A 14,585-nucleotide genomic window follows, 5' to 3' on the forward strand; every position below is an offset into this window, starting at 1 on the left:
TAACTTTTTTCAGTAGTTACACAACATGTAGGTACACAGCAAGTACCATCAATACCTCTAAAAAAGACAATAAAACTAATGCATGTATTTATTTAGGTGTCACTTAGGCAATTGTTTAACGACAGATCGTCCAAAAATTGACATTCAAAAAGCTCAGTAAAGTGTACCATAACACCCAGTACCACTAGTTATGATACTGAGCAAACATATGTAATATATAACATCAGTTCTCATGAAACGCTTTGTTATGGTAAGAAAAAGATATATAATTTTGTTATGGACCAGAATATCTGAAGCTCCTAGTAGCTCGGGAGAAAATGGATTAACAGCAATGGTGAAACAAGACACACTGATTCAGCAGTTAGGTTGGACAAGTAAATGTAAAATACTTATTTTCTACTCTCTCTTCCTTGAAGTGTATGTCATTGTTGATTCTCAGTAAAACATAAAAAAAACACAACAGTGCCATTTTTTTCATTATGGACTCAAGATAAAACAACTTAATTATCACTCTCCTGTGACCAACCACTAGTTTAACCTGGTCCTGCCACTGTTATTTGAATGAGCACATTTGAATAATTTTTCGCTCTCTTTAGATCCAGAGTTGTTGGGTTACTAGCCACTCCAGGCCTGCTGTACTCCTCTTCAAATGAAGCAGTCGGGCTGAAGAATCCAGGAATCTTGTCCTATCACCCAGTTGATGAACATAGAAAGAAATGATCTGAGAATTACCACAACATAGTTCAAATGCATTTTGATTTCCTTTATCTAAATCATTATAGCATTGTGGTTCCACATTAAAACACATAATGCTTTATATTGCTTTAATAAAATATATTTGGTACCCTAATCAAATAAAATTCTCACTGAACCTTGTACAGATTGAAATTATTTTTTAATTAAAGAAACATGTAATCTCTATGACCATTCTACACAACACCACATGCATAGACTCAGTTTTTGCTCACTTTAGACTGAAATAGCAATGTGCACTTTGAATGTGGAACATGCAAACATTTATTCAAATACAGTTTAGTGTCTATAAACACACTTTATTTAGACAGATACTTGTGAAGCTAGGCAGCGCTAGGCTCATGCTAACGTTGCTAATATAGCTAGCGCGCTAGGCGCGGCGCTAATGCTAACGTGGCTATGCTAGCGGGAGGCCGCGTCGCTAATATATATGACATTATTCTTACATACACAAAACGATATCTCACAAATACCTCAGTTAACTCACCAAGTATTCCCTTTGGCTAATGGCAGCATACTTGTGACCACCACGGGTCTTCAGTGTGAGATGGATTGGTTGGTCAAGCGGTCTTTAGCATATAGCTGCTGCTTTTACTGACCAGGCACACAACCTTCTCTTTAGCTGCCAGTAAAGAACGAGACCTCTCGCTTAAACAGCCCTTACCAACCAAGCTGGGGGAGTTCAAGTGCTTGAAAAAAGTGGGAAATCGTAATGTCGATACAGTTAGAAATTAAATATGTTTCCTAAATAAAGTCTCTCCAAACATATTTTCACCTTCCCAAAGTTTGAAATACACATTAATAGATCAATATATATTTTTTTCATATAATTTCTGCTCACAATATTATCAATAATGTCCTACAGGTTATAGTTGTTATTTATCAGTAACCACTATACGTTCTCATTGTATTGCACACCACTCTATGTAGGCCTATTTAGGTCCTCTAATCTTGAGAGGTTTATACAGCCATTGCTGATATTAACAATTATATAAAAAAACATAGATACATCTATAAATATGTATTTAAACTTTGGGAAGGTGATAATATGTTTGGAGTCTGGATTTTCGAATATTTTCGACATTACGATTACCCACCTTTTTCAAGCACTTGAACTGCCCCAGCGTGGTTAGGGCTTTTTCGAGACAGAGAGGGCTCGTTTTACTGACCTGGGCAGCTAAAAAATGGATGTGTGCCTGGACAGTAAAGCTATGTGCTAAAAGCCAGCTTGACCAACCCATCCATTTCACACTAAAGACCCGTGGTGGTCACAAGTATGTTGCCATTGGCCAAAGGGAATAATTGGTGAGTTAACTGAGGTATTTGTGAGATATCGTTTTGTGTATGTAAGAATAATGTCATATATATTAGCGACGCGGCCTCCCGCTAGCATAGCCACGTTAGCATTAGCGCCGCGCCTAGCGCGCTAGCTATATTAGCAACGTTAGCATGAGCCTAGCGCTGCCTAGCTTCACAAGTATCTGTCTAAATAAAGTGTGTTTATAGACACTAAACTGTATTTGAATAAATGTTTGCATGTTCCACATTCAAAGTGCACATTGCTATTTCAGTCTAAAGTGAGCAAAAACTGAGTCTATGCATGTGGTGTTGTGTAGAGTGGTCATAGAGATTACATGTTTCTTTAATTAAAAAATAATTTCAATCTGTACAAGGTTCAGTGAGAATTTTATTTGATTAGGGTACCAAATATATTTTATTAAAGCAATATAAAGCATTATGTGTTTTAATGTGGAACCACAATGCTATAATGATTTAGATAAAGGAAATCAAAATGCATTTGAACTATTTTGTGGTAATTCTCAGATCATTTCTTTCTATGTTCATCAACTGGGTGATAGGACAAGATTCCTGGATTCTTCAGCCCGACTGCTTCATTTGAAGAGGATTACAGCAGGCCTGGAGTGGCTAGTAACCCAACAACTCTGGATCTAAAGAGAGCGAAAAATTATTCAAATGTGCTCATTCAAATAACAGTGGCAGGACCAGGTTAAACTAGTGGTTGGTCACAGGAGAGTGATAATTAAGTTGTTTTATCTTGAGTCCATAATGAAAAAAATGGCACTGTTGTGTTTTTTTTATGTTTTACTGAGAATCAACAATGACATACACTTCAAGGAAGAGAGAGTAGAAAATAAGTATTTTACATTTACTTGTCCAACCTAACTGCTGAATCAGTGTGTCTTGTTTCACCATTGCTGTTAATCCATTTTCTCCCGAGCTACTAGGAGCTTCAGATATTCTGGTCCATAACAAAATTATATATCTTTTTCTTACCATAACAAAGCGTTTCATGATAACTGATGTTATATATTACATATGTTTGCTCAGTATCATAACTAGTGGTACTGGGTGTTATGGTACACTTTACTGAGCTTTTTGAATGTCAATTTTTGGACGATCTGTCGTTAAACAATTGCCTAAGTGACACCTAAATAAATACATGCATTAGTTTTATTGTCTTTTTTAGAGGTATTGATGGTACTTGCTGTGTACCTACATGTTGTGTAACTACTGAAAAAAGTTAAATTTACTTCAAATAAATGTTCTTTCCTGTTCAGATATGCTGCCTATATATCTTTACTTTGGGGTCATCCAGTGTTACTCATCAGTTGAGCAAAACTTGTCTCTATTTTCTACTGTTACTAGTTTGTAGAGTGTCTACAGACACTAAACTGTTTTCACTTTAATTTGACAGTCCTAAGACCTCTCTACTAATGCTTAGTTGAACGTCGACTGATAGTTTGTTGAGAATCAACTATTTTCTCTGTTTTGCTCTGTTAATAGTGTGTAGACACTAAACTGTTTTCACTTTAATTTGACAGTCCCAAGACCTGTCTACTTATGCTAAGTTGAATATTGACTGATAGTTTGTCGACAGTCATATGACAATCAACAGGTAGTCACCTACACAGGGTGCCTATTGATTGATAAAACATTCTCATCTTTATTTTACAATGAACATATATGATCAACAGAGGGTTGAATGTTCATTCATTAGATGTGTTCCTTGTGAGTGGGGGAAAGTTGATCCATATGAAACGTAAGTTGAGAATTGGTTGATAACAGCAGTTGATAGTCAACTTACTAGAAGTTGACACTCAACTGATAGTTGAATATTTGTAAAGAACATGTAATAAAAAGTACAATGTCTGTTGCAGACTGTATTTGTAAAAATAAATTAACAAAATAAAATGATCGTATAGTTAACTAACACTTGGTTGAATGCATGTTACATATTTGATGACAAGCTTTGTTAAGTATCAACTAACTCACTGTTTAATATCAACTAACCATCTACTAATAATGCAACTAATAGTTAACTGACAGTTAGTTGAATGCATGCTACGTGTACAAAACAACATCTACTAAACATGCAACTTATAGTTAACTGACAGTTGAATGCATTCTAAATATGTATCAACTTACTCACTGTTGAATATCAACTAAACATCTACTAATAGTGAAACCTATAGTTAACAGACAGTTAGTTGAATCCTTGTTTTTTTATCTGTTGAACAAGCTTTGTTGAATATCAACTAATCATCTACTAATAGTGCAACTTATAGTTAACTTACAGTTAGTTGAATTCATGTTACATATCTGTTGAGATATGTAAACTCATTCACTGTTGACATGCAACTGCGTATCAACTGATGGCTTGTTGAGTGTCAACTGTGGACTATCGAACTAAAGTGTTACCAAAGTAGTATTCAGATATTACATCCTGACTACATACAGTACTGTAGTTGGTGAATTACATCTCCTTCAGTGTTAATGTGCTGGAATCCTGCTGGAGGAGAAGTGCAGGCTGAACTCCTGTGAAGAACTCATTAAAATAAAATGACTATTCAGCGTATGGTCTCAGCTCACACTCATCATAGCAGTGCCCCGTTTCCACACATAGCTAAACAACTATACCAACAGTTGGATACTTTTCCAATTCTGAATTTCAGTGAAAGGATGTTCACGCCTGAACTTGCCGTGCTCCCATAATCAACCATTTCTTACTGTACATCTTTTCTTGGTCACTTTTACTCTGCTGCTTACGCGCCCCACACACATCCTGCGTCTACCTCTGGAGCGCGTCGCGTTACCTTACTGCTGCCTCTCTCGGACTTTTCTCGGACACACATGCAACGTCTCAGCAGCTGCTGCTGCAGCGCTGCTTCTAAAGCCCTATCTTTCTACATAAAGTTTTCATAGATAATTCCCATTAAAAATGAAGTTCTTTCATGTCATCTATGATGCATATGATTTATATTGAGTCTGGGCAGTAATCCGTTCGCCCCATTGCCATTTTTTTATTTTTTTTTGCCATATTTTTGCTTGTTGGAAGTTTTATTTTGAAGGGGACACACCAGGAAATGGTGAAACTACAGCGAAAGCTGCCAGTATGAAGTCAATATGACTCTCAGCAGAGTATTACAAAAAACACTTTACTGATTTATACGGGAGAGAGAGAGGGGGGTGTGGTCGGGGAAGAAGAAGGCCGTAGACACAGATAGAGCAACGGAAAACTGTTGCGCTCATCATGATCTTTTTTATTTCTTCACTATATTGGATCTCTATATGTGTCATTTATCCAAAAATTAAATGCCAGAACTAATTGAAAATTAGGTTTTAAATCCCTCGGATTTTGATTGCACAATTAAATCGTGAAATAAAGGGATTATTCGCGTATACGACTGAGGGATGTTTTATTTTGAAATAAACACACCGGGTAAACGTGTAACTAGAGTGAATGCTGCTGGTATGACTGTCAGTAGAGTATTTCTCTATCAGTTAAAGCACAGAGACGCGAGAGAGACGCGCTGCTCTCAGAAAAAAATAGGCGAGCCTCCTGAGGTGAAGGGGAGCGTCGCTGCAGACGTGCCTCCGACGCGCCTCAGCAGTGCGTCTGAGGTTGGATGTGTGCTCGCTCTACGTTGATTTCACAGTCTGTGACCAAAAGTCAGACGCAGACGCGAGGTAGACGCGCAGTAGAGGTAGGATGTGTGTGGGGCGCGTTACATTTTCATGCTGCATACATCCCTGGCTTCAGTTCAGACCCTGGATGTCTTGGTTAAGTGGTGTGAAGGCAAGAACATGCTATGAAAATGTATGTAAATTATTGCCAATACTAGATGTGGTACAACAACAACACCCATTGTCCTGTGGGTTTTTTATGTTGATCATTAGATCAATAGTTTGTCCAGAATTAATAGAAAATACTTCTTTAACAAGTTACCTGACACTGTTTGATTCACAGGAGATCTCTGGGAGGTGCCGTGCAAAGGCAAAATATAGCAAACGTGTTGCCAAATTGAAATAATAGTAGAAATGGATTTGAACCAGTCAGACTCGATGAGGTCATTGGTTCAACAGAATTTTACTCAGAATGTTTCTTCAAAAACCCACTCACCAAAGCATGAGCCAATGCATGACTTAACCTTTCATAAGGTTGATAAAAATGAACCCAGTAAGACTTTTAAACAATACTTCAAGGACCACATTTTGGTTTAAAGAACATTTAATTAAACATCAGTATTGTGATTTGTTTACTGGCCCAGTTGCAGCACAATCTGGCCGCGGGCCCAACCAATCTGACCTAACCAACCCAAATGCACAATCATTAGCCTATCACCGGTGACCATGGCAGGATCACTAATGACAGGCCTCATAGCCAGAGGGAGTGTTGGGGGTAGGGGGTCACCGCCATCCCCGATCATGCACTGGAAGCCGTGGTTACACAACCTGTCAAAGTGGAGTGGTACAGTCTGTCCTGCATCCTGCGCTAGCTGTATACACGTGTGTGTGCAGGGACTAATTTGATCTACAGTGACTAAAAGCCAGGAGCACAGTGTTCCCAGTCATGCAGGGCAGTAGCCCGTGCCAGCTGATACGGAGCCTCTGGCCTATTTGGTCTTGTTGCTTCTGTTCACTCAGATTGTTTGAACACTGAAGCATAATGTGTGTGTGTGGCGTTTGACTGCAGGATAAAAGATGCCAACTGCCACAATGACACAGCAGGCAGCAATATGCCCTCGACACACACACACACACACACACACACACACACACACACACACACACACACACACACACACACACACACACACACACACACACATGCATGTATATGGGGCTTACTGCCACATTTTGTACACATTGAACAAATATTGTCCCTACCATCATTAGCCCACGTTGCCTCGTGGACATGTTGTTAGATCAGAGCAGAAACATTAGAGGAGTTATTGGAATTGAAATCCATGTTTGCTAATCCAAAACATGGCCTTTTACACAATGGCAGGACTTGTGTACAGTGCATACCATGAATGCCTGCAGGAGAGGTACCCTATCAGTCACTCCAGCTGTTTTTGATGTGTGGCACAGAGGCCTCCCTGTCCCCGTGCACAGGCCCGGTATGTGCAGCCTTTGAGATAGCCGACTGTGGGAAAGACCAGCGCCTCCTCGTTTGCCCTGCTCCTTCCCTAGTCGCAGCAGCAGCCAAATGGGTATTGGCGTTTTTTGATCTCTTTAATGCGGCATGAAAGACATCTCTCTGACAGCTCTGTTTACTGTCTCCCAGAAAGCTTTTGGCCAAACACCATCAACTACAAGGCCATTTCTACAAACAAGTAGCAAGAAAAGAAGCGAGAACGCTGTGATTTTACAACAAAAGATCAAATGTGTTTGGCAGTGTGCAGATAATGATCTACTGCTGTATTTCAAATCTCATGCAAAACAGCTTAGCTGTTATCTTCAACACAGGAGCACTGAGGGGAGCCATTACAAAGTGTTTGAATTTGTTTGCTTCACTTTCCCACAGTTAAAAATAAAAATAAAATCTTTCAACAGTTAAAAATGAAAGAAATTATTAAACAGCGGGTGAGGATTGCTGACATGAGCTTATAGCTTATATTTGCTGGTCGTCACGGTAACGCAACATGTTTTGAGGCATTTAAGTGTCCGGATCAGAAGCACAGTAAAAAGATATGTGAAATTAAACCTAATACACAAATATTAGAGTTTGGAGTCAAGAACACCTGGTTTGTTATTTGTAGTCGTGTTAGCAGCTTGGTCCAACTTGGTCTGGACTGAAATGTCTCAACTGCTGTAGGGATCGTCATGACGTGGTGCAGATATCCACTACAGACAATATATTCTAATGAATTTGGTGATCTCATGACTTTTCTTCTAGCCCGACCATGAAGTTTGCACTGCAGATTTGGTTTTGCCTGTACATATCTCAACTATTGACCTAGCTATTCATCTAGCTGGCACAAACCTGAGGTCAAAATTTCAATTTGTCCTGAAGCTGCTAGCGTGGCTTTTGTACTTGCTGCCAAGATTTGAATGAAAACTATATATCCAGAATGTTAAAGAGGACCTATGATGCTTTTTGACTTTTATGACCTATAAACGTTGTTATGATGATTCATAGTCATGCTTAACCATACTAAATTATCAAATAATGACTTGCATGCATTTCGACGTATTCCCTGCTGACCGTCTGGGGTGTCTGTGCAGAGCACTAAACACTATTCTAGCCAGTCGAGAAGTCACGTCTTCAAAGCGGTCTACCCTTTCATAATTCGTGACGTCGCATAAAAATTTGTGACGTGACCACGCGGATGTTTCCATGTATGGTAATGCTGTCACTTCCCTGTTCGCGTCTGCCTCGCGCCCTTATAGGTCCATGCTCGCGCTTCCCGCCACTGAAAGTGTTCCGGAAGGAAGGTAACCAATCACAACGGAGTGGGGTTTGCAAGAGGGGGGAGGGTAGCGGAGATGGCCGATGCACAGGCGGAGGGAGCGGAGGGAGCGGAGATTGCCGAAGCACACACACTCAAGTGTTGACAGGACGTGCTGGATCGCCAAAATAAGAGAAAGAGCTTCCCGAAAATCTACATAGTTTTTTGTGATGTGATTCGTGTCAGGTTGCTCTATAGCAGTGTAAAACAAGAAATTAAGACCAGAAAAGTAGTATAATAGGTCCTCTTTAATGTTTCTCTATGAAGTGATACCAAGGTTTAAAGGAATACTCAGAGATTCCTTACTCTCTAACTTCAACTCACTTAGAAAATCAGTCACGTCAGAATCCAAACATTCATACAAACCTCTCAAAAACCATCTCTGCAGCATAATCGTCTTTGTGGTTGATCTCAATGGTTGGTTTGTAATTTGTCTGCAATTAATCCCATTATGAGTCCATTTTGACTGCAGCTGGCATTTTCTGTGAGGGATCCAACTTTTCAGAGATAGATGTTTTGGGCATAGAATTTTGTTTTAAAGGTGAAGTAAGCAGTTTTGTATGCTAATATAATTGTTAAATTGCTCTTTATTCATACATGGATCACTTTCATAATGTGCACGTTTCATAAAGCCGATTTCTCAGTCAGCTGCTCTGCATGTAATCGGCTAATAAACTTTTTGGGGGATCCCAAAATTAATATCTAATCACAAGAGAGAACGCTACAAACACCCGTCTCACTCATGGTCTCACTGCCGGTGCACGCCAGAGCGACAGATGGGTGAATGTTTATGCGCCTACAATGACGGAGCAGGTAAAAATCCTTCCCAATGTCTGTTTTGATGGTTTTTATCATGTTTTTATCACACTTATGGATCTGAGATGATGCTAGATAACTCGCTGCTTGAAGACCGCAGTGCATTAATGTGGTGACGTAGGGACGAGCGAGGGGACTGCTAACTGCAGTAACTGACAGGAAGTTAGCTAAAAGAACCATTCCGCTTACAGCACCTTTAATTAAAAGTGTTGGAAGAATGGAGTTAACAATGCTCAGCTCTAATCCCCTAGAGATCGCATGCAATCACTATTGTTTGTTCCATCCATCTCAGCCTTCGCCCCCCCCCCCTCCAACATCCACTTTGGGGAAATCTTGAAACCCTTATGTCACCGTGAGCAGATGGTCCTTAGCCTATAATGCTACTTTTCACCGTTTCAGACGCTCTCATCACCTATGGAGGCAGCTGTGGAGTAGATGAGTCAGGGTACTGTGGGGTAACAGCACACATCCACAGTTCCTCATGGGAGTCCGGTTCACTGACTAATGCTTCCGCTGCACCCACTCAATTGTTCCCACCAAAGAGCTTATACAGCACTCAGCCTGCCAACCGTCTAGGAAAGCATCAAACAAAAACATGGTTGTACAAGAAGGTCCATAAGGACATGAAGTTGCTGTAGAATTCTGAACTAAGACAGGACAATAGAAACTGCATGGTCATTTAGTCATAGTAAGACAGCGCCCAGGACTGGGGAAAAGGTTTTTCAGTTCGAACCAGCGTCGACTCAACAGAGCAAACATTTTAGCGTTACATGATATCTATTGTAAGATTTGATTTTGCTTTGTCAGCAAGTAGGTATAATCTAGACCACACTTTTGCGGTGCCTTGTGTTTATTTCTGCGCAAAGCTGGCCGGCTAAGCTATAATCATTGTTAGTGAAAGGGATATCTTGATACTATTATTCCTGTTCATTGTTCCATCGTGTCCCACTCAGCATTCAACCTGACTATGCATTTTTTCCCCGAAGAATCCCGAGCAGCACTTTCAATATTCTTGCGTAAAGTAGGCATCCACAAGTGATGCCCTCATTAAGACGGACGTTGAAACATTTCTTCTCTTGCACATTCCTCTCCACTTCAAATTTGCAGACTTCTTGACCGCACAGGGACAAGAGGGAGAAGTTACCTCCACTGACGCATTCCCTGAACGTCTTCTACTTTTGCTAACAGAACTTTCTAACAGCTTGTGGTTCGGGCGCTTCCTTTATCCATTCCAAGCAGAGTGAGAGTGGACTTTCCCTGTGTGTGTGTGTGTGTGTGTGTGTGTGTGTGTGTGTGTGTGTGTGTGTGTGTGTGTGTGTGTGTGTGTGTGTGTGTGTGTGTGTGTGTGTGTGTGTGTGTGTGTGTGTGTGTGTGTGTGTGTGTGTGTGTGTGTGTGTGTGTGTGTGTGTGTGTGTGTGTGTGTGTGTGTCCCAAATGAGCTGGAATCCCTTTTAATGGGCTGCAGTAGAAATACATAAATCCAACATGAAGATTCCGTTCATAGGATTTGACTTTTTTACATCCACACTGAGATAACAGTCCAGCACAGTTTCTTGAAGCTTCTCTTGCGGAATAAACTGGGCAAGCTGTGGCCCTTTTCAAATTGGGTATTCAATCTTTAAAGATTTTGCAGGGCAGTCTTCTGTGTCTGCTGGCTTTATTTGTATTTGTTTGTGTTGTTTGGCTTTATGAGCAGATGTTTCTGGTTGTCCGTGGAGCTTCCCATCACTCCTATACTGTTTGACGACCACAGCAGACCGTGAGTCAGCGTGACCTGCTGCTTAGCAGGATCACTGAACGCTCTCCAGAGGGTAATCTCAATGTTTGTCTCTCCATAATGACTCAGAGAAAAACTGGATAACATATACTGTATCCATGGTGCTCTTCCATTACTCCATACTTGAGTAAAACGGGCGGGGCGGCAGTGGCGAAGTGGGTAGGGAGGTCGCCTCTGGTGTGCAGGGTCGGAGGTTCGATCCCCCACCTACCTGCCACATGTCGAAGTGTCCCTGGGCAAGACATTGAACCCCGAATTGCTCCCAATAGTTAGCTTTCACCCTGCGTGGTAGCTGCTGCTATCGGTGTAAGAATGTGTGTGTGATTGGGTGAATGTGTACAAAACAATGTAAAGCGCTTAGAGCATGTGAAAAACCAGGGAAAAGCGCTATATAAGTTGAGTCCATTTACCATTTAAAACAGTGAATTTTTCAATTTCATGTCAAAATATATACTTCTAGCCTACTAGAACTAGAGTGGTTAACATTTTCAAGGATGCTCTTACTCTTTATTCTCTAGATTTACACTCTGCTTTATGCTAAATTGCATTCTTTTGTCTCTGTACCTGTAGCCTGTTTGATGACAAGTTGAAAGACAAAGTTGAAGTTAATCTTAAAATAGCTCCTAAAGGGTGGCAGTGAGCTCCGATTCAAAGAAATGAGCTGACCATCCTGAACAATTAGGATTTCATTGTCTAACTCAAGGGACACTTACACGTGGAGGGAGATCACTTTTCTACCTGCTGAGCCATAGTCGCCCATTTAGTAACTCGTTATGATCTGATATTGCGAACAAAAGTTTCTGTACACTTTTTTGCTTCAATGAACACAAACTATTGAATAATGTTTTTATGAACCACCCGACTATTCTTCATTTCAACTAACTTTTTGTTACTCTCTTTGCTTTAGTGAATGTCAATTTATATCAAACATTCTCCAAGCTTGTAATGCAAGCTCTCTGTTTTTGATCTTAGATTTGAGCTGAGATAACCTTGATTAATATTAATATGGCCATTAATATGATCTCATAAGAGACTTTGGGAGCTACCTCCAAAGCCTAGACATTATTCAAAGGGTTTTCACGGGCATCTTTGCGATGAGTAAACCGAACTTGATGTGTGAAAGAAGTGGACTTCAGGGATTTTGCTTGTAATGGAGTGTTTTTACATTGTGGTATTGAACATTTTATTTTAGGTGAAGGATCTGAATACCTCACCGACCACTTCCTGTTGTTTCCAAACCCACAGCAGATACCTATTGTTCCAGGGTGACCACTGCAGATGTAGAAAAGCGTCGGATAACACGCTTTTACTCTGAAAAACTGGCTGTCAAAGAGTTTGTGTGGTCATGATGGATAAATTGGAGGGAAAAAAAGCATAGCTTGCTGTGTTGCCTGTTCATTAACACTGTGTGTTTCTGTGGTAGGTGGCGGCCAGGGCCGGTGTTTATGACATCCTCAACCAGCTGGGTTTCTCCGAGTTTGAAAACCCAAGAGACACGTCGCTGGCCAGGCTGCGCTGTCGATGGCAACAGCAAAACATTCAGTCGCTTCCTTTTCGCGGGAAGTTTATCTGAGAGAGGATCACTGTGAACGCACCAAAACAGTACTGTGCTTTTCAGAATAAAAGACATTTCCTTTAACAGTTGTATGCCTTCTACATATATTCACCCCTGTATTATGCATATTATCACTTTATATATTGTTTTTGTCACTGCTTTTTCTTCTTCTTTTTTTCTAGAACTCACTGCCGATGTTGATATTTGTAAGTGTTTAAATGTTGACTCTTAGCAGAATATTACTCCTATATTAGAAGTTCATATTTGTGCCTTTTCTATTATTCTTTTTTCTATAAATGGTAGAACATTTAATTTCAATGAACTAATATTTATGCTTATCACTTCTGAAAATGAGACAACCTTAACAACTTTTGTCTGAACAAGACAAGGGTTGAATGTTGGGTATAGAAATTCCACTGTGTAGTCTGTCAGCAATTTTGGTGGTATGTTTCAAGTCTTTGCTGAGTTTTGACCTTATATTTTACTTGAGCCCCCTCCTTTTATGCTCAAAAAAGTTGGTGTTTTAGAGGGTTCTTCACATACATATGAAACCCTTTGTTATTTAACTGATAATGTATCCTTGGTTTTTCAAAGGCTCATCAGCAATGCTGTAAGTCAGCTTCTTTTGCTACAATCTCCATCCGTCAGTCTGTTCATACCCTTTTCTTTCTATATTCATGTGTTTATAATACAGGTACTAACAGTTAAGCATGTTTTAAGGCCGTTTGATTTTGACTTTAAAGCTGTAAATGTATCTTTTGAATTTGTAAACATTGGAGCAATGACGCTCAAAAATGCCATCACTTCTTCAATGTGATCCGAGGAACCGGCCCGCTTTATTTTATTCTTTTATGCCATGCATTTTTCTTACCTGTTAAAATCCTGTTATTACCCACTGTTATTGCAATTCTGAACATACAGTACAGTTAGAGATGCTAGTGTCAGCCAATGTAGCCCAGAGCTGCCAGCCTCAAGCAAAGATGAGTGGGCTTTATACAATTCACCCTCCCCCCCACCTCCCCCCCCCCCCCCCCCCCACACACACACACACACACACACACACATATATAGCAGTCCTCCCAAAGACCTGTCAACAGACTTTTTGTAAAATCTCTGGAGTTCCCCTTTAATTAGCTCTCAGACTTCACGACCCCTTGCCAGTAAAAGCTTACAATTTCTGTGACATCAACAAATTATACACCTGACTTTAAAATATATGGTTGAAAACAACCAGGTCTGCGAATACTTGGTGTAGCTTGGATTATAAAAACACTTGGTAAGAATTGATGAAGGATAAATATACCCTTTAACAACTGCAACTACATGTTGGTGGCATCAGTGGAAGAAAACTAACGCTCAATGATTCACTGTTCTGGACGGCAACGTATCATTTCATTGTCAGATACACAGGGCAACAATTAGACCATTGTTATTGTTATAGAAATGCCAATTATTGTTGAGCGTGCCTACATAAAGTAACCTTTACTGTTTCTGTACAGTATTTCATTGAAAAACCTGACACCTTTTTTGTTTTGATTACATTGGTATTGCTAATGTGTTTGGCTGAAAAATACTTTAGTGTCAAATTGCTTTAGAATGGCATCAGTCCTGCTTTAAAACCATAAAGGAATAATGTTATGATATATTAATGAACATTTTTAAATCCTTCCTCCAGATGCCTATACATTTTTTATTTTCTGGCAATGTATCAACACAGTTGCACTGTATATATATATATATATATATATATATATATATATATATATATATATATATATATATATATATATATATAATTCCAACTAATTGAGGATGAAATAGAAATTTAAATACATTTTATATGTTTGATAGAAGCCATTACGGACCCACCTTGCCATGCATTGATAACACAATTATATACATGTCCAGGTTGTAATAACACCTTCATTTC

General features: G+C 39.7%; 1 protein-coding gene across 5 annotated transcripts in view; it reads left to right on the forward strand.

Moving 5' to 3' along the window:
* Positions 1–14,369, forward strand: part of pald1a (phosphatase domain containing paladin 1a) — a 63,931-nt gene extending 49,562 nt beyond the window's left edge. For all 5 annotated transcript variants that reach the window (XM_080048659.1, XM_080048662.1, XM_080048660.1 and 2 more), the window contains exon 20: positions 12,524–14,369. In XM_080048659.1, the coding sequence (XP_079904785.1) occupies positions 12,524–12,673 (150 nt within the window). In that variant the 3' untranslated portion in view covers positions 12,674–14,369. The remainder of the gene's footprint in view (positions 1–12,523) is intronic.
* Positions 14,370–14,585: the final 216 nt, after the last annotated feature.

This window comes from Ammodytes marinus, assembly GCF_949987685.1.
Source record: "Ammodytes marinus genome assembly, chromosome: 20".
NCBI classification, from domain to species: domain Eukaryota; kingdom Metazoa; phylum Chordata; class Actinopteri; order Uranoscopiformes; family Ammodytidae; genus Ammodytes; species Ammodytes marinus.